This window comes from Chiloscyllium punctatum, chromosome 41 (genome assembly GCF_047496795.1).
Source record: "Chiloscyllium punctatum isolate Juve2018m chromosome 41, sChiPun1.3, whole genome shotgun sequence".
In the NCBI taxonomy this organism is placed as follows: domain Eukaryota; kingdom Metazoa; phylum Chordata; class Chondrichthyes; order Orectolobiformes; family Hemiscylliidae; genus Chiloscyllium; species Chiloscyllium punctatum.
Genome location: NC_092779.1, coordinates 9,841,221 through 9,862,093, shown reverse-complemented (window position 1 = coordinate 9,862,093; position 20,873 = coordinate 9,841,221). Strand labels below are relative to the sequence as shown.

Here is a 20,873-nt window from a genome sequence, read left to right as displayed (position 1 = left end):
GAAAATCATAGCAGTCAGCATGGCTTTGTGAGGGGCAGGTTGGGCCTCACAAACTTTATTGAATTCTTTGAGGAGGTGACGAGACAGGTCAATGAAGGTCAAGCAGCGGATGTGATTTATATGGACTTCACAAGGCATTTGATAAGGTTCTCCATGGTAGGCTTATTCATAAAGTCAGGATACAGGGAGATTTGGCTATCTGGATTCAGAATTGGTTGGCTGGCAGAAGACAGAGTGGTTGTAGATGGAAAGTATTCTGCTTGCAGGTCAATGTTGAGTGGGGTCCTGCAGGGCTCTGTTCTTGGGCCTTTGCTCTTTGTAGTTTTTATAAATGACTTGGATGAGGAGGTTGAGGGGTGGATTAGTAAATTTGCCGGTGACACAAAGGTTGGAGGTGCCATTGATTGTATCGAGGGCTATTGCAGGCTGCAGTGTGACATAGACAGGATGCAGAGCTGGGCTGAGGGATGGCAGATGGAGTTCAACCTGGATAAATGCGAAGTGATGCATTTTGGAAGGCTTAACTTGAATGCTGAATATAGGATTAAAGACAGGATTCTTGGCAGTATGGAGGAACAGAGGGATCTTGGTGTTCAAGTACATAGATCCCTCAAAGTTGCCACCCAAGTGGATAGGATTGTTAAGATAGCATATGGTGTTTTGGCTTTCATTAATAGGAGGATTGGGTTTAAGAGCCGCGAGGTTTTTCTGCAGCTTTATAAAACCCTAGTGAGACCACGCTTGGAATATTGTGTCCAGTTCAGGTCCCCGTATTATAGGAAAAATACTAAGGCTTTGGAGAGGGTACAAAGAAGGTTTACCAGGTTGCTGCCTGGATTGGAGGGCTTGCCTTTCGAGGAGAGGTTGACTAAGCTCAAACCTTTCTGTCTGGAAAGAAGGAGGAAGAGATGTGACCTCATTGAGGTAAATAAGGTAATGAGAGGCATGGATAGAGTTGATAGCCAGAGACTTTTTCCCAGGGCAGGATTGACTGGCACTAGGGGTCATAGTTTTAAGATATTAGGAGGAAGGTATAGAGGACATGTCAGAGGTAGATTCTTTACGTAGAGAGTTGTGAATGCATGGCCAGTGGTGGTGGTGGAAGCAGAGTCATTAGGGACATTTAAGTGACTGCTGGACATATACATGGAGAGCAGTGAATTGAAGGGTGCATAGGTTAGGTTATTTTATTTTAGATTAGGAGTACTCCTTGGCACAACATCATGGGCCAAGGGGCCTGTTCTGTGCTGTACTTTTCTATGTTCTACGTTCTTTTTTACTATGCACTTCCAAGTATTCAGAAATCTCATCCTTCACGATCTTACCTATGACCGAGGTTAGGCTAATTGGTCTGTAATTTTCCATCTTTTGCCTTCCTCCCTCTTTGAGCAGGTGTATCAAGTTAGCGATTTCTGAAAGTTCACCACTAACACCTCCACTATCTCTTCAGCTATCTCCTTTAGAACCGGTGTGACATGGTGGCTCAGTGGTTAACACTACAGCCTCACAGCGCCAGGGACCTGGGTTCGATTCTAGTCTTGGGCAACTACTCATGTCTGCGTGGGTTTCCTCCAGCTGCTGCAGTTTCCTCCCACAGTCCAGAGATGTGCTATTTAGGTCAATTGGCTGTACTAAATTGCCATAGTGTTCAAAGATGCGTAGGTTAGGTGTAAGTGTTAGTTAGGTGTAAATGTAGAGTAATAGGGTAGGGAAATGGGTGGGTTACTTTTCAGAGGGTCGGTGTGGACTTGGGTCAAATGGCTTGTTTCCACACTATGGGGATTGTATGATTCTGTGAACTCTGGGATATAGTCATCTGATCCAGGTGATTTATCCACCTTCAGGCCATTCTAGCACTTTCTCCTTGGTGATGGCCATCATATTCAGCTCTGCCCCCTCACTGCCTTTAACTTTTGGGATATTACTCATGTCTTACACCGTGAAGACTGACACAAAGTAATTATTCAGTTCCTCAGCCATTTGCTTGTTCCCCATTGCTATCTCTCCAGTGTCCCAATGTCCACATATGCCTGTCTTTATATATCTAAAGAAACTATTACAATATTTATATGACTGGCTAGATTACTTCATATTTAATCTTCTCCCTCGTTATTTCTTTTTTTCTTGCCTTCTGTTGGTCTTTGTAAGCTTCCCAATCCTCTGGTTTTCCACTGCCCTTTGCTACATTATATGCTTTCTCTTTTGCTTTTATGCTATTCCTGACTTCCCGAGTCAGCCATGATCGTCTCATCATCCCTGTACCATGCTTTTTTTCCTCGGGATGAATCTCTCATGTGTCTCCTGAATTATTCCTAGAAACTCTTGCCATTGTTAGAACGTAGAACATAGAGCATTACAGCGCAGTACAGGCCCTTTGGCCCTCGATGTTGCGCCGCCCTGTCATACTAATCTGAAGCCCATCCCACCTACACTATTCCATGTATGTCCATATGCCTGTCCAATGACAAATTAAATGCACTTAAACTTGGCGAATCTACTACCGTTGCAGGCAAAGCATTCCATACCCTTACTACTCTCTGAGTAAAGAAACTACCTGACATCTATCTTATACCTATCTCCCCTCACTTTAAAGTTGTGTCCCCTCAAGTTTGTCATCCCCATACTTGTTAAAAGGCTCTCCCTGTCCACCCTATCTAACCCTCTGATTATCTTGTATGTCTCTATTAAGTCACCTCTCAACCACCTCCTCTCTAACGAGAACAGCCTCAAGGCCCTTAGCCTTTCCTCGCAAGACATTCCTTCCATACCAGGCACCATCCTAGTAAATCTCCTCTGCACCCTTTCCAAAGCTTCCACATCCTTCTTATAATGCGGTGACCAGAACTGTTCACAATACTCCAAGTGTGGCGGTATCAGAGCTTTGTACAGCTGCAGCATAACCTCCTGGTTCCGGAACTCAATCCCTCTATTAATAAAGGCCAAAACACTGTATGCCTTCTTAACAACCCTGTCAATCTGGGTGGCACCTTTCAGGGATCTGTGTACATGGACACCGAGATCTCTCTGCTCATCTGCACTCCCAAGGATCTTACCATTAGCCCAGTACTTTGCATTCCGATTACTCCATCCAAAGTGTATCACCTCACACTTGTCCACATTAAATTCCATTTGCCACCTCTCAGCCCATCTCTGCATCCTATCTATGCCTCTCTGCAACCTATTACATCCTTCTTCACTATCCACAACTCCACTGACCTTAGTGTCACCCGCACATTTACTAACCCACCCTTCTAAGCCTTCATCCAGGTCATTTTTAAAAATGAAGAACAGCAGTGAACCCAACACCGACCCTTGCGGTACGCCGCTAGTAACTGGACACCAAGATGAACATGTTCCATCAACTACAGCCCTCTGTTTTCTTTCAGCAAGCCAATTACTGATCCAAACTGCAATGTCTCCCACAATCCCATTCCTCCGCATTTTGTATAATAGCCTACTGTGGGGAACCTTATCGAACGCCTTGCTGAAATCCATATACACCACATCAACCGGTTTACTCTCATCTACCTGTTTGGTCACTTTGTCAAAAAACTCAATAAGATTCGTTAGGCACGACCTATCCTTCACAAAACCGTGCTGACTGTCCCTGATCAGAATATTCTTTTCTAGATGGTTATAAATCCTATCTCTTATAACCTTTTCAAACACTTTACCAATAACTGAAGTGAGACTCACTGGTCTGTACTTACCAGGGTTGTCTCTACTACCCTTTTTGAACAAGGGAACCACATTTGCTATCCTCCTGTCCTCAGGCACTATTTCTGTAGACAATGATGATTTGAAGATCAATGCCAAAGGCTCAGCAATCTCTTCCCTTGCTTCCCTGAGGATCCTAGGATAGATCCCATCCGGCCCAGGGGACTTGTCTATTTTCACACTCTGCAGTATATCTAATATCTCTTCCTTGTGAACCTCAATCTCTAGATGCAAGTATCCCTGTATCTTCCTCGCCAACATTTTCATTTTCTATAGTGATCACTGTCAAAAAATATTTATTTAGTGCTTCCCCTATCTCCTCTGACTCCACACACAACTTCCCACTATTATCCTTGATTGGCCCTAATTTAACTCTCGTCGTTCTTTTATTCCTGACATACCTATGGAAAGCCTTAGGGTTTACCCTGATCCTATCCACCAGCAACTTCTCATGTCTCCTCCTGGCTCTTCTGAGCTCTCTCTTTAGGTCTTTCCTGACTTCCTTGTAACCCTCAAGCGCCCTGAGTTTTCACATTTTGTCCTAACATAAGCTTTCTTCTTCTTCTTAACCAGGGATTCCACTTCCTTAGTCTAGATTAGAGTAGTGCTGGAAAATCACAGCAGTTCAGGCAGCATCTGAGGAGCAGTAAAATCAACGTTTCCTGATGAAGGGCTTTTGCCCGAAACGTCGATTTTACTGCTCTTCGGATGCTGCCTGAACTGCTGTACTTTTCCAGCACCACTCTAATCTAGACTCTGGTTTCCAGCATCTGCAGTCATTGTTTTTACCTATTCCACTTCCTTCGTAAATCACGGCTCACGCGTTCTATATCTTCCTCCCTGCCTGACAGGTACATACTTATCTAGGACACACAGGAGCTTTTCCTTGAATAAGCTCCACATTTTTAATGTGCTCATCCCCTGCAGTTTCCTTCCCCATTCTACACTTCCTAAATCTTTCCTAATTGCATCGTAATTTCCCTTCCCCCAGCTGTAACTCTTCCTCAGTGGAGTACACCCATCCCTTTCCATCACTAAAGTAAACCTGACAGAATTGTGATCACGATCACCAAAGTGCTCACCTACTTCCAAATCTAACACCTGGCCAGGCTCATTACCCAGTACTAAATCTAATGTGGCTTCGCCCCTTGTAGGCCTGTCTACATACTGTGTCAGGAAGCCCTCCTGCACACACTGGACAAAAACTGACCCATCTATAGTACTCGTACTGTGGTGATCCCAGTCAATATTTGGATAGTTGAAGTCCCCCATGACAACTACCCTGCCTCTCTCACTCCTATCGAGAATCATCTTTGCTATCCTTTCCTCTACATCTCTGGGACTATTCGGAAGCCTATAGAAAACTCCCAGCATGGTGACTTCTTTCCTGTCTCTAACCTCAGTCCATACTACCTCAGTTAACGAGTCCCCAAACATCCTTTCTACAACTGTAAAATTGTCCCTGATCAACAATGCCACACCTCCCCCTCTTTTACCATCTTCTCTGTTCTTACTGAAACATCTGAATCCCGGAACCTGCAACAGCCATTCCTGTCCCTGCTCTATCCATGTCTCCGTAATGGCCACAACATCAAAGTCCTAGGTACCAACCTACGCTGCCAGTTCACCCACTTTATTTCGGATGCTCTTCGCGTTGAAGTACACACACTTCAAACCAGGTTCTCGCTTGCCAGTGTCAGATACTTGATTTTGGAACTCCCTACTCTCATTCTCTTCTGTACCTGTCCCACAATTTTGGTTTCCATCCCCCTGCTGTATTAGTTTAAATCCACCTTAATAGCTTTAGCAAATTTCCTACCCAGGATATTGGTTCAGATGAAGACCATCCTGCTTGTAGAGGTCCCACCTACCCCAGAAAGAGCTCCAATTATCCAAAAACCCAAAACCCTCCCTCCTGCACAATCCCTGTGGCCACGTGTTTAACTCCTTTCCCTATTCCTCACCTCACTAGCATGTGGCACGGGCAGCAAACCAGAGAAAACAACTCTGTTTGTCCTAACATTAAGCTTCCATCTTAGCTCCCTGAATTTCTCCCTTAAGTCCCCATCTCTCTTCCGACCTATGTCGTTGGTGCCAATGTGGACCACGACTTGGGGCTGCTCTCCCTCCCCCCGAAGGATCCCAAAAACACGATCAGAGACATCGTGTTGTTCCACTGTCTTTCCTGCCGGGCTCCTCTCCCAGTCTACTCTATCCAGCTCTTCCCTGATGACTCTGTAGTTGCCTTTATTCAACTGTAATACCTTTACTTCTGATTCTATCTTCTCCCTCTCAAATTGCAGAGTAATTCAATCATATTATGATCACTATTTCCTCAGGGTTCCTTCGCCTTAAGCTCCCTTATCAAGTCTGCCTCGTTGGACAATAGGGCTCCACTGTGAGCAGCTCCAAAAAGCTATCTCGTAGACATTCCACTCCATTTATCTCTCCACCCCCGGAGACTCCCTGCCTTCATTCCTGATGAAGGACTTTTGCCCAAAACGTTGATTTTCCTGCTCCTCGGATGCTGCCTGACCTGTTGTGCTTTTCCAGCACCACGCTAATCTAGACATTTCATATATTCCTTTTCTTGCAATCCACTACCAATCTGATTTTCCTAGTCCACCTCCATATTAAAATCTCCCATACCAGTGTAACTTTGCCTTTTCTGTCCTTTTTATCTCCTGGTGTTTCCTGACTACTGTTTAGTGGCCTGTACATATCTCCAACTATGTTTTTTTTTCACTTTTGCGGTTCCCCAATTCTTCCCACACAGATTCTGCACCATCTGACCCTACATCATTTCTTACTATTGATTTAATTTCATTCCTTAGACCTGCCTATCTTTTCGATAGGATGTATGTCTTTGAATATTCAGCTCCCAGTCCTGATCCGCTTGCAGCCACGTCATACCTGCCAATTTTGATCTGCGCCACTAGCTAACTTATCTTATTCATTACATTGTGTGCATTCAGATATAACACTTTAAGTCCTGTAATAACTGTCCCTGTTATTGTCATTTGTTTGTCCAGTGTGCTTGAAGTTTGGTTGCTAACCCTTTCCAAACACTCACTCCTATTTGTGTCTGGAGATTTTAATAAACTCTCCTGAGTTCTGCACTCTTACCTTCTCCTTTAATTCGGGTTTTCTAATTGCCCCTATAACTGAACACCCCCTCCCCCCCAGACTCATTTAGTTTAAAGCCCCATCTACAGCCCTGGTCCCAGCACAGTTCAGATGAAGACCAGGTTCCTTCTTCCCCAGTACTGGTGCCAATATCCCATGAATTCAAACCCATTTCTCCCACACCAATCTTTGAACCACGCATTTACCTGCTTAATCTTATTGACCCTGTGCCAATTAGCTCATGGTTTTGCCTTTTAATTTAGCTCCTAGCTGTTCTTACTTCCTTAGAAGAACCTCTGCCCTAGTTTTATCAACATGGTTGGTACCTACTTGGACTACGAGCACTGGATCTTTACCCTCCCACTCTAAGTTCCTCTGCAGCCCAGATGAAATATCCCAAACCCAAGCACTAGGGAGGCAACGCAATCTTTGGGACTCTCGATCCTCGTCACAGAGAACAGTGTCTATGCCTCTAACTATGCTATTCCCAATTACAACAACATTTCTCTTCTCTCCCCCCACTTGAATGGCTCTCTGTACCACGGTGTTGCATTCAGTCATCGTCCTCGCAGTCCCCTTTCCTATCCACACAGAGGGCAAAACGCTTGAACCTGTTGGACAAGGACAGGGACTGAGGCTCCTGCAGAATCCAGGTTCTATGTCCTGGATCTCTCTACCACTCCTCACTCAGCCTCACCCTTCTGTCCCTGACCACTGGCCAAATTCAATTTAATTAGCCCAAGGGGTGTGATTGTCTCCTCAAAGACAGCATCCTGACAACTCTCCACATCTCTGATGTGTCACAACGTTTGAAGCTCAGACTCCAGTTCATCGGCTCTTAGCTGGGGTTCTTCCAGCAACCAACCTGATGAACGGCTTACGTCCGAAATGTCAACTCTTCTGCTCCTCAGATGCTGCCTGACCCACTGTGTTTTTCCAGCACCACACTTTTCAACTCTGACTCTCCAGCATCTGCAGTCCTCACCTTCTCCTAGTTGCTAAAAACCTTAGTGAAGCCTCTTCCAAGGATTCCCACCTTGAAGAAGTTCTCCTCCTCCCTCCACAAGGATCACATTCCTCGTGAAGGATTTATGCCCAAAATGTTGACTCTCCTACTCCTCTGATCCTGCCTGACCTGCTGTGCTTTTCCAGCACACACGTTTCAACTCCAACAGGCCAGTCAGTCCCGTTCATAAGAGCATAGGAAATAGGAACAGGAGTATGTCAGTCAACCCCTCAAGCCTGCCATTAATAAGATCATGGCTGATCTGCCCAGATAGCAATTCCTCTTTCATGCCATCTCTCATAGCCATCAACTCCCGAGATTTCAAAAATCCATCTCCCTCCTCTTTAAATACTTTACAGTAATTTAGCCTCCTCAACTCTGAGGTAGAGAATTCCAGACAAACTCTACCTTTTAACAGAAGAAATTCCTTTATATCGCAGTTTTAAATGAGTTAAACTATGTCCCTGGTTCAAGATTCCCTTACTTGTATAAATACCCTTCCAACATCAAGCCCCCTCAGAACCTTATGTTTTTCAATATGATTACCTTTCATCATTTTAAACTATAATGAATAAATTCCTAATCACTGGAATCAGTGTTGTGAATCTTTTTTGAATTGCTCCAATCCCAATATATCCGTAACTATGGGGACCAGTGCTATCTACAGTACTCCAACTGCAGCCTCACTAACATCCTGTACAGTTGTAATAAGACTTCCCTATTTTTGAACACCAATCCCTGAGCAAAAAAGCCAAAATTCTATTTGTCATGTTAATTACTTGCTGCTTGCAGCTGATCTTTTGCATTTCATGTACAAGAGCACCAGGATCCCTTGAAATGCAATTGCTCCTCATTTAAGTAATAGTTTGCCTTTTCATTCTTCCTTCCAAAGTATGAAACAAGTGCACTTTCCAACATCAACTTCCATCTGCCGTGTTTTTGTCCATTCACTTGACCTGTCCTCTTCATAACATGCCTTCCCACTTATATACCATCGGCAGATTTGGGTACATTCTGCCTCTCTTTGAAGTCATTAATTCAGCCTGTAGGACTTCTCCTTGTGTCACTCGACTTGATGTCGTTCCAGCATGATAAAAGGCCCATTAATGCTTTCTTTCTGTCTTCTGTTTGTTAACTGATCCTCAGTTTGTGCTCATACGTTACACCCAATTCTGGAAGCTCTTCTCTGATGCAGTAACCTTTTATGTGGCATCGTATTGAGAGCCTTCTGAAAATCCAAATGCATTACATCTACTGGTTCCCCTTTATCGACTCTGCTTGTTACATCCTCAAAGAATTTTAACAAATGTGTCAAACATCATTTTCCCAGTCAAAATCATGTTGATTCCATTTGTTTGATTATGTTAAGCTTTTCTAAATCTTTTATTCCTAATGGTGGACATTGGGCTAAGTAACTCTCAGTTTTCTGCTTTCTGTCTTAATCCCACCTTGAACAGAGGCCTCGATTATCTCTGCAGTCACTTCCTTTAAAACCCTTGGGATGCAGGCCAGTCTGCTCGCCCTTATATCCCTTTAGGTTGTCAAATATTTTGACCCTCCTGATAGAGGTTGTTACAAGACCTTACCTCCCATTTCTTATCAGTTATCTTTGTGATCTTCATTGTATCTTCCACTGTGATGACCAATCCAAACTATTGGTTTAAATTATCTGTCATTTTTCTGTTGTTAATTCCCCAGTTGCATCTTTCAAGAGTCCCACACTTTAGTTGCTTTATCTTTCTATACCGGTACAAGTATCGCCGTTTGCTTTTTATATTTTGTACCAGTTTACCTTCATAATCAATTTTCTCCCTCTTTATTAGCTTTTTAATCATCCACATCTGGTTTGTTTTAAAACAAAATACCCATTCCTGTGGCCTGCCATGAGTTTTTGCTGCTTTGTATGCCTTAATGTTTGATTGGATTCTCTCTTTGACAACCTTTGTTAACCACAATATATTTTTGCTGAGCGTTATGAAATCTCTGCTTAAACATCTGCCACTGCTCTTCTGTCAACCTTCCTCTTAATCTATTTTCACAGTCCGCTCTGTAATTGCCCTTATTTCAGTTGAGGACACTGGTTTGAGACCCAGGTTGCTCTCCTTCATATTTGAAATTCTGTCATGTTGTGATCACTACCCTCAGAGGATTCTTAACGATGAGATCTCTTACGCTACTTCATTAAACTTTACTAGATCTAGAATATCCTGTTCCTGAGTAGATTCTGTAACATGCTGCTCATAGAAACAATATCTCATGCATTCTCCAGATTTGTCTTCCATGTCACCCTTCTCATCAAATTTGTCTTGTCAATAAGCAGATTAAAATCACCCATACCAATTGTAATGCTCTCCTTGTACAGCTCGATGATCTCCTGATTAATACTTTGTCCTACAGTGATACAATTCTTTAGGAGTCTGTAGAACTCTCCTACCCATGATTTCTTTCTCTTGCTATTCCTTATTTCCATGCAAATTGATTCTACGTCATGATCTATGACACCTTTACCACTACACACGCCCACACTGACACCATCCTTTATTAACAAAGTAACCCCGTCTCCTTTTCCTTTTTGACTAGTCTTCTGGAATGTCGATGTCCTTGAATATTGATTTCCCAGGCTTGGTCGCCATGCAACCACATCCTCATGCTTTAGCCTTGTAGCCCTGCAAGGTTATTCCCTTGTGTTTATCAAAATTCATTTTGAAATCATTGTCTCAGCTCCACCCTCCTTTGTAGGCATAGAGTTCCATGTCGTTACCATTTATTGCATTAAAAAAGGCTTTTCCTTGTCACTCCCTGCATTTCTTGCCAAAAACCTAAAATCTAGGTCCCTTACTCCTTGTTAGATCAACTAATGAGAACAGGTTTTCTCTGTGTATCTTAACTAAGTCTGTCATCACCTTTTATAAAATCTCGCCTCAATCTTTAGAACATACATAGAACATTACAGTGCAGTACAGGCCCTTCGGCCCTCGATGTTGCGCCGACCTGTCATACCAATCTGAAGCCCATCTAACCTACACTATTCCATGTACGTCCAAATGCTTGTCCAATGTCGACTTAAATGTACTTAAAGTTGGATGACTTAAATGTACTTAAATTGTCATAGTCCATAGAAATGTTATGGTAAATCTCCTCAGAGTCCTGTAAAGGTATTAAAAGCCTGCCTGTCTGTGGCTAATCTTTACAAGTGATTTGAGACATTGATTGTGAGGGGGCAGTTTGGCTAAGTCTGTTCCTGTGACTGGACAAAATTATGAGATTCTCTGGGCCACAATCAGACTATTTTCTGTCGCCGAGAAATATGGAGACCATCTGAAGAGCAGTGAACAGCAATCAGCCCATCTAATGTGCATGTTGAACAGCACAAACTAGAGTGCGAACTTGAGATTTTAACTGCTTTATTTGGCTTTGTAATTCATAAAAATTATGATTCGGAGATGCCGGTGTTGGACTGGAGTGTACAAAGTTAAAAATCACACAACGCCAAGTTATAGTCCAACATTGGAAGCACACTAGCTTTCGGACGACGCTCCTTCATCACAATCACCTGATGAAGGAGCGTTGCTCCGAAAGCTAGTGTGCTTCCAATTAAACCTGTTGGACTATAACCTGGTGTTGTGTGATTTTTAACTTCATAAAAATTATATTTCTCTACGGGTCATTCAGAAGACCCAATCATAATGTTGAGTCATGTTTGCCATAAAACTGAACTGGTGTTAATCCATCGATATAGAACAGTTACCATCTATGTAACTTGCCTTATTACATTATATTTTCTGTCAGTTTCAATTCTGGCTTCTGCACTGAAGCTGAAACACGATTTTGAAACTGAGTGAGCAGCTCTAAGTAAAGGTTGTTCAATCTGAGCATTTTCAGACTTTACAGGTCTGTACCTTGATTTTCACATCGTCTTTATATTATATGTTTGCATTCAAATGGAAAGCACAGTATAGTAAGGGGTTGTTAGAAACACGTCTGGAGTGGCCACAGAGTCTACCTGTTGATCTGATGTGGTTCGTTCAAAACAATAGCTCAACTATCAAGTATAATCTTAGCCTATACCTCTGGCACCTGTGTCATATCCTTCAGCTATAAAGGAATTGACAGTGGTTAAAGCTGGAACCTGTGGCAGTGCTACGTATTCTTGGTCTAATTTCTCAAGGAGACAGGGGTGTTAGGCATTTTTTCCACCTGCTTCAACCTCTACTTAAATATAACAACAGAACTCTACTTTATGTTCAGCACTGCAGGAAGAGAACCTGCAAACTGGTGTCAACACGAAGAATTTGTAAATAGTAATTTTTATAATAATTGTTCTGGTCTGGGAGGCAACAAAGATCTTCTACTGTTGACAACAGGGAATTTTCCAATATGGTCAGTCCAGTATGAGACCTTTAATGTTGCAATGACTGTAGTGAGACAGTTTGATACAAAGAGTGCAAGTGTCATATGTATTGATGCTCCTTTGGGTATTGGCATTACTCTCTGTGTAACTCTCTGGATTGGCGTTTGGACTGCTTTCAGTAAGCAAGGAAAATCCTATCCAGGGTAGACCCCTATTAATCTCCACATCACCTATAAAAACCATCATAGCAGAAACATTTAATCAGATTTGATAGCTTAAGTACAAAAGCAACATTTCCTCTTCAAAGTTATGCAATTAAATAAATTAATTGATCTTTCCTTTATTGCAGTATCAGTCATTACGTCATTGTGATGTCGATGACCATTTTTCTCATGTTTCTAAGTCGCTTGGCTAAGATCCTGACTACCCAGAGAATTGGACTTCACAAGAAAATTAAGCAGCATTTTATGTAATGATTGAGTAACATAATGATTAAAATGGATCTGCAATGGTTAACTGTGACTGTCTTAATCTAAACCAAAATGCATTGACTGTGACTGATCACACAAACCTTCTTGGCTTATCCTCATTGTGTGCCAGATGGTGTTACCAATTGGTTACACGAAATAGTTAACCTAGAAACAGAAAGTGACCAGAGGTTTGTAATCATGTTTTTATTACCAGTCTGATGCAAATCACTTTAATATGCAGTCAGCTTGAATATGCCATTGTAACATCTGAAATCAATATTAATAACTAGACAATTGTAATTTTACCGAAGATCAACTTTAATCTAGCTTTGGAAGATTTGAAACTGAATTCAGAAAATCTTTTCAGAGTTTACTAAACTTACAATAAATGAAAAGCATTTGTGTTTACCAGGGCATCATTGTACCATTTGCAACTGGACTAAAGTCTCCTCCAGTTTTGAATGTGTATTTGGCTGCAAATTGCAGTGAGAAAGTTGATGATCAAAGACAAAAGTTGCCATTGTAATTGAGCATGGAGAGAGCAAAAGTGTGGATGATTTGCCAGAAAGAAAATGTGGAAATCTCAAAATGAAATACCAAATTTAAAGGATAATAAACTGAAAGGAGAAAGGTACTGAAGAGGTTACTGTGGTGGAATGTAAAACCCAACACTTTTAATGATTAAGCCTTTTTGAAAGGTTCTTTTTTTTTTATACATATTTCAATTTATGCTCCTTACTGCTCTTTCTTCGAACATGCTGTATCAGGTGAATTTCAGGGGTGTGGCAGAATAAGTTGTACCACAACGTTTACATGTCTGGCGTCACTTTTTAATTAAATGGGATTAATGTTGATGCCATGTTAAGACAACTAGTTTGCCATTAAATGCATGTATAAACCTGGCAATTCCAGCTTTTGGGACTTTTGCTTAATTGTAATACAGTGACCCAAATGTAGCCTTCTCTGAAATGTTGCATTTTGAGTCCATGTAATTATCTATGTAATGAAACTATCCAGTATGCCTTAAGTTCATTATAGTCATGGTTTGAATGTGCTGTGCACAACTTGAATATTTATGGACTTGTTATTCAATGTGTGTGACCCAGATTTTTATGTAATATGTTTCTTTCTTTGTGAATTAATAAAATATAAAGAATGGGAAATGGTTATTTAGCCTATGGAATTCCACCCCCTGAGTACATTAATTCTGTATTAAGTGTCTAGTTATATCTTAAATCGTCCTGATAATAACTCTCTTGTCTTGTCTAATGGATTATTTCAATAATTTATCATTCCTCAAATAAAGGAGTATTAGTGAGTTTTGAGAAGATTTGTAGTTCAGGTTGAGGTTCTGCGTGTAGGTTTGCTCACTGACATCATGGTAACCCACAAACCCACCAACCCACTAAAACAGCATCTAATGAACCTGAAGGACCCTATACAGCTACAAGCAAAACTACTGTCATTTACAAAATACCTTGCAAGAACTGTAACAAATAGTACATTGGACAAACAGGCAGAAAACTAGCCACCAGGATACATGAACATCAACTAGCCACAAAAAAAAACATGACCCACTCTCACTAGTATCTTTACATACAGAAGAAGAACAGTACCACTTCAACTGGGATAACATATCCATCCTAGGACCAGCCAAACAGAGACACACACGAGAATTCCTAGAAGCATGGCATTTTAACCGGAGCTCTATCAACAACACATTGACTTGGATCCCATTTACCACTCCTGAGAAAAAGAACAGGACATGATATCATAGGAAATTACATCTACCAACCCAAGGAAACCTAAACACATAAATGAAAAGCAGGCCATACCACCAGTACTTCATCCGGAGGCTCACTGATGTTACCTCGTATGGTGATGAAACATCTGAAACTGAACCTTCCAGCTCAGCGAGCAAACCTACATCCAAAGGAGTATTTTCCTGATAACTGTTTGAAATTTACTTAATTTATGCACTTTGACTTTACTTGCCCTTTATATTTTAGCCTATAATCTGGGCTAACTTTTATCTATGTAACCTTCAAATTTTATAAACTATAAAAAGTTCTGGGATATTAGCTTATTTAGTCTTCCCGTTTTAGCTCATTCCCTTTTCACGCCAGTCAAATTTTGATTTTTTTAAAATTATAAATCGAGAATATTCAGCAGCTTCCATGGACTGAGAAACAATGTGAGCTTTTGCCAGACCTTGATGAAAGGTCATCAACTTGAAACCATAACATAATTTATCTCTCAGTCCATAACTGCCAGTTTTTCAACCACATATTGGAACTGAACCCCACACTCTCCTGTCTTGGCCAGTTATTCTCAAACTTGAGTTTTCTTTTATGAGTTGGTTTAGCACATTGTCACTGGAATGCAGGTTTCATTCCCCATAGATACAATGACAGCCAACTATACAACGATTTCCTTACAGGGATAGAGGTGGCATTTTGAAAATAAACTGACCAGCTGCATTCACTGCTCTCAGCATCAGCAAGCACACAGCTGTAAGCATCACAAAACATTGCGAGGTGTCAGCATAGCAAGCTATAACTCGACAGCAATTTATTAGCCTGACCTACAAAAAGAAACCTACAATCCACAACAGGTTTCCACAACCATCATATATATTTAAAAAGAACCAATCTTCCCACCAAGGTAAATTTATAACAACAGTAGTATGCACTCACTTCACTACAACATCCTCACTGATAGCCAAACATCTAGAGATCATTGGATAAATAATATGATAATGATTATCCTCAAGTGTGTTTAAGGTGTCCTGTTCTGTAGGACCAAATTGTGTGCATTTTGTTGTACTGTGCTATTTGGGATGTACAGTGAGGATGGGTTAGTGCTTTCTACCCCTGTTTTTTGGCTCTGATTGTTGGCTAGCCTCCCTCACCACCCCATTGCCTGGAGGATGAACGCCTCATTTTTCGCCTCCGAACACTTAAACGCCAGGGCATCAATGTGGACTTCACCAGCTTCCTCGTTTCCCCCCCCCCCCGCCCCCCCCCCCCCCCCGCCACCTTACCCCAGTTTCAACCTTCCAGCTCAGCACCATCCTCGTGACCTGCCCTACCTGCCAATTTTCCTTCCCACCTATCCGCTCCACCCTCCTCTCTGACCTATCACCTTCATCCCCATCTCCATCTTAGCTACCTTCTCTCCAGCCCCACCCCCCTCCCATTTATCTCTCGACCCTGGGGGCTTCCTGCCTTATTCCTGATGAAGGTCCTTTGCCCAAAATGTCGATTTTCCTGCTTCTTGGATGCTGCCTGACCTGCTGTGCTTTTCCAGGACTACTCTAATCTTGACTCTGATCTCCAGCATCTGCAGTCCTCACTTTCGCCCTGGTGAACCTGCTTTGTCCACTAGCCCTGTCTGGAATAGGTCTAGACAAGGTCAACACAGTTTCAAATGTAAATAGCACCCCCAGCTTAAAAGTGCCTGTAATGTTGGAGGTGTGGTGTATGCACCATGGAGCTAGACCAGAAACCCAGAGAGATTTTGAGGTCATTCACATAATGGCAAGTGGTGAATTTGGATTCATCAAACATAGTAAAGTTAAGGTGGAAAATTGAGTGCAAACTGGAACATCTCAACCACATGGTCAATTTGACAAAGAATGTATAACTTTGCTTCAGTTGGTTCATTTTTAGCCAGTTCAAACTCTTAACAGAAACAGACCAACATAAAATAATTCAAAAATAGTGATAAATTACTTTTCATTCTAACCTTGCTGACCATCTATGACATTGCTCATAAATAGTCTGGAGCTGTTAACCTGGCTCAGTACTTTCAGAAAGTAAATTTTAAATATTTCTAGAGGCCACTTCAGTTCAATTGCTTTTTGCCAGGTGTATGGAAATTTTGATCTTCAGGATTGGGAAGAGGACACACTGATTTAAAGAAAAGCTTTTCCATAGTGTTTGGTTGAGATATGAAAAACACTATTATAATGCCAGCTGATGGTAATTCCAGACAAATCCAATCTGAGAGTGAAACTGGTTTGATAGATCATAATATATTTTTTTTGACCACCATGGTAACCAAATTGCAATCATTGAACATATACATATGATGCTCAAGTGAGTTGGCGTTTTTCAGCCCTATTTTCCGGCTATTTCGTAGCCTAGACTAGTGAATCTGCTGTGTCTGCTAGCCCTATCTGGAATAGGTCACATGCCAATGCATTTTTAACAAAAGAATATCAAAGTTGATTAAACACAAAAATAGTTTTTAAAGGTGACAGTATAAGGTAATTTAGAAAATCTTAACAAAAATGCCATAGAGTTATAGAGATGTACTTAGCTGGCACAGAAACAGAGACCCTTCAGTCCAACTTGTCCATGCCAACCAGATATCCAAACATAATATAGTCCCATTTGCCATCACTTGGCCCATATCCCTCTAAACCCTTCCTATTCATATACCCACCCAGATGACTTTTCAATGCTGTAATTGTACCAGCCTCCAAAACCTCCTCTGGCAGCTCATTCCATATATGTACCACCCTCTGCATGAAAAAATTGCCCCTTAGGTCCCTTTTATATCTTTCCCTTCTCACCTTGAACCTATCCCCTCTAGTTCTGGACTCCCCTACCCTAGGGTCTGGGGTGTCTGTTTATGTCTGTTTATCCTATCCATGCCCCTCATGATTTTATAAATCTCAATAACGTCACCCCTCAGCCTCCACTGCTCCAGGGAAAACAGCCCTAGCCTATTCAGCCTCTCCCTTTGGTTCAAATCCTCCAACCCTGGAAACATCTTTGCAAATCTTTTCTGAACCCTTTCAAGTTTCACATCATCCTTCCAATAGGAAGGAGAGCAGAATTGCACACAATATTTGAAAAGTGGCCTAACCAATGTCCTGTGCAGTCTTAACATGACCTCCCAACTCCTATACTAAATGCTCTGACCAATAAAGGAAAGCATACCAAATGCTTTCTTCACTATCCTATCTACCTGCGACACTACTTTAAACAAACTATGAATCTGCACTCCAAGGTTTCTTTGTTCCTCAACATTCAATACTCTGACGAATAAAGCAAAGCATACCAAGTGCCTTCTTCACTATCCTATCTACTACAAAAGAAAAATGTTCCCAGCAACATCCCTTACAGATAATCAATCTCAGGGAAGTATAATCACTTTAAGCTTCTCACACAACTGACCTTTTGTACAATCACTAGATGCAGTTTTCTCTGTCTTTGCCTAAGGCACATTAATACACACTAACTCACAGACTCTTTCTAGCTCTTCTCCTTAGACTGCTGAAGGACATTAAGATTTCTTTCTAGCGCTGATGGTGTGGAATTTATTTCCAACTCTCTCAGAATACAGACTTGGAGAAAAACCAAAGAACACTGTCCACTGTTGGTATAACTTTTTTTTTACTGAACTCAACATTCTAGTGGCTCCTGACTATGTGCCTGTGGATCATAAAACTTAAGTTTGTGAGCATTCAGCAATTAACCTCTCAGGCAGATGACAGAGAAATGTAGTCATTGTTTTCTTGGAAAACTGTCTTGAATTCTGTCTTCCAAATGATATTCTGACAGATCCGAATAAATGTCACCTTCAGATAAGATGGGTTTTTGAACAGATGTTCCCTCTTACGAGACAGTCTAGAACAAGAGGTCATAGATATGGAGTGAGAGGGGCTAGGTTCAAAATTGAAAACTGAAAGAACTGCTGATGCTGGAAATCAGAAACAAAAATAGAAATTGCTGCAGCAGGCCTGGCAGCATCTGTGGAGAGAAAGCTGAGTTAATATTTAAGGTCCAGTCACCCTTCTTCAGGTCCAAAACTAAGATGAAGAGAAACTACTTCCCCCAGAGGGTTGTGAATCTGTGGAATTCACTGCTCCAGAGTGCAGTGGAGGCAGAATCAATCAACAGATTCAAGAAAGAAATAGATATGCTTCTGTTGAAGAGATGGGGTTGATAAAATCAGCCACAATCACGTTAAATTGCCTGCTCCTGCTCCTAGTTCCTATATTCACAGAATTGAAAGTCAATTTCCATTTTCGAATCCAAGTATTAATATTAATATAAGCCTGCATTGTAACATCCTGAGAGTGGCTTGCAAAAGGGCATTGAGTAACTCCTTCGAGAGAAAAGATTTGCAGGGTGAAGAGAAGGGAATGGTACAAGCTAAAGTGTAATTGCAGAGAACTGATGTAAATGAATGGGCTGAATGGCTTCCTGTGCTTCAAATATTTTTATACATTAGATACTAGAGTGGTGGCAGATGTTGCCAAAGCATTTATATAACTTTGAATCATCTGTGGCACAAATAGATGGCGGCATGGTGGCTCAGCAGTTAGCACTGCTGCCTCACAGCACCAGGGTCCCAGGTTTGATTCCAGCCTTGGACGACTGTGCGGAGTTTACACATTGTCCCTGTGTCTACATGGAGTTGCTCCGGTTTCCACCCACAATCCAAAGATGTGCAGATCAGGTGAATTGACCATGCTAAATTGCCTGTAGTGATAGGTGCATTAGTCAGAGGGAAATGGGTCTGGGTGGGTTACTCTTTGGAGGGTCGGTGTAAGTTGTTGGGCCGAAGGGCCTGTTTTCACATTGTAGGGAATCTAATCTAATCTAGAATACACAGTGTACAGCAATGTTTTGTGGAAAGTTAACAGTTAATTTAACTCAAAATCCCTGACATGCTATATGAACTATTAATCCAACTGCCAGTCATTTTATTCATCCAAGGCATCATTATTTCCTCTGCATGTTCCCTCGCATTTTCTTTCACTATCCAATGCATTTGGGGAAAATAAGGGTTAAAAAGGAACTATTATCGACTAATGATGGTTGCCTTTCAAGTATTCAAAAACCAGAGAAAATCCTTATATCTGACGTAAAGTTTTAGATGCTCCTGCCTTTAAATCTGGTGTAGCTGTCAGCTTTACCTTCAGCCTTCCAAGTTGTCTTCAAATCTCAGTTCAAACCTGAAGAATAACCCTGACACTTTAGTTAAAAAAAACCAAAGAACTGCAGATGCTAGAAATCAGAAATACTTTAATAGTTCACCAAAGCAGAAGTGATAAAAGTTGAGGAAATATTTGCCCTGACAGGTGATTTAAATGATCCCATGCCATAATGTGACAAAGAGCTGTTCTTCCAGAATCCCTGGATAGTAATTATACCCCAACTAACATCTTCTAAAACATTCTTCTGAATGATTTTTTTTTAAAGATGACACGTTCTTTGTTAAACAGAGGAATGAGAAAGCCAGGATGATAAAACAAATCAAAGAACTGTAGATGCTGGAGATCTGAAACACACAAAAACAGAAATTGCTGACAGCATCTGTGGAGAGAAACAGGGTTAATGTTCTGAGTCCAGTGACCCTTTCTTTACAGAAAACCAAAGCTTTTTAAAACATATTGCAAGAGATCAGTTTTCAAAGGGAATCCCAGCAACACCAAGACTCAAAATTCCAGCATTTCTGCTGTGATAATAGAACTCCACTATTTGGAATAACAAAGCAAAAGTACAATTTTATTATAATAAAGTTTGGTCCAACACAGCTATCAGTGAGACTGCCATTTAATGACACTTATAAAATGTTACTGCATAGAGTCAAGCCATTAGGCCATCTGCTCCAATCTCAGCCTCACTTCATGTGCTTTAATATCTTTTGTTCAAGCAATTACTTAAAAATGTTTATGGGCTCTGCTTCCTCGGCAGTTTGTGCCATAGAATTACACATTCTATCCTGCTGATATATTTTTTCAAATCTTTGAAATCTCTTTTGTGATTACCTGTTGTTTAATCTTGCCAAATATTGTGAGTGATTCTTATATCAATCACTATCTACCTTATGTTGACACTTCATAAACTTGAAAAGCAATTTGTAAGATATCTGAGAAGGGGTGACAAGGCTCCCCTCTTCCGAAACCTCTCTGTTGGTCAGTCACAGCAAATATTTTATTACTTTTTTAGCAGGAAGCTATAGCTCACTACAACTAAACTGTGGTACTTGTCAAAGTTCAAGAGCCAATTTCAAGGTTTCTTTGAATGGAAAGAAAGAAATTTTATTACTTACTAACCTCTGGAAAAGCAATAATATGTGACATTAAACACAAACCCAGATATTAAGTTCTTAAAAAGAGAGAGGGTCTAGTAACAACAGTAAGAGTGTATTGTTTAAATGGTTCTTAGAGTCCTTGAGTTGT

The 20,873-nt window shown here is 41.2% G+C and overlaps 1 protein-coding gene across 5 annotated transcripts in view; it reads left to right on the top strand.

The window, feature by feature from the left end:
- The window catches only part of pign (phosphatidylinositol glycan anchor biosynthesis, class N), a 160,711-nt gene that overhangs the window by 107,375 nt on the left and 32,463 nt on the right, over nucleotides 1-20,873 (top strand). For 4 of the 5 annotated variants that reach the window (XM_072560349.1, XM_072560346.1, XM_072560348.1 and 1 more), the window contains one exon: nucleotides 12,550-13,868. The exons of the other annotated variant lie outside the window; for it this stretch is intronic. In XM_072560349.1, coding sequence (XP_072416450.1) covers nucleotides 12,550-12,673 — 124 coding nt within the window. In that variant the 3' untranslated portion in view covers nucleotides 12,674-13,868. Of the gene's footprint in view, nucleotides 1-12,549; nucleotides 13,869-20,873 lie in introns of those variants that run through there. 5 annotated transcript variants of the gene reach the window in all.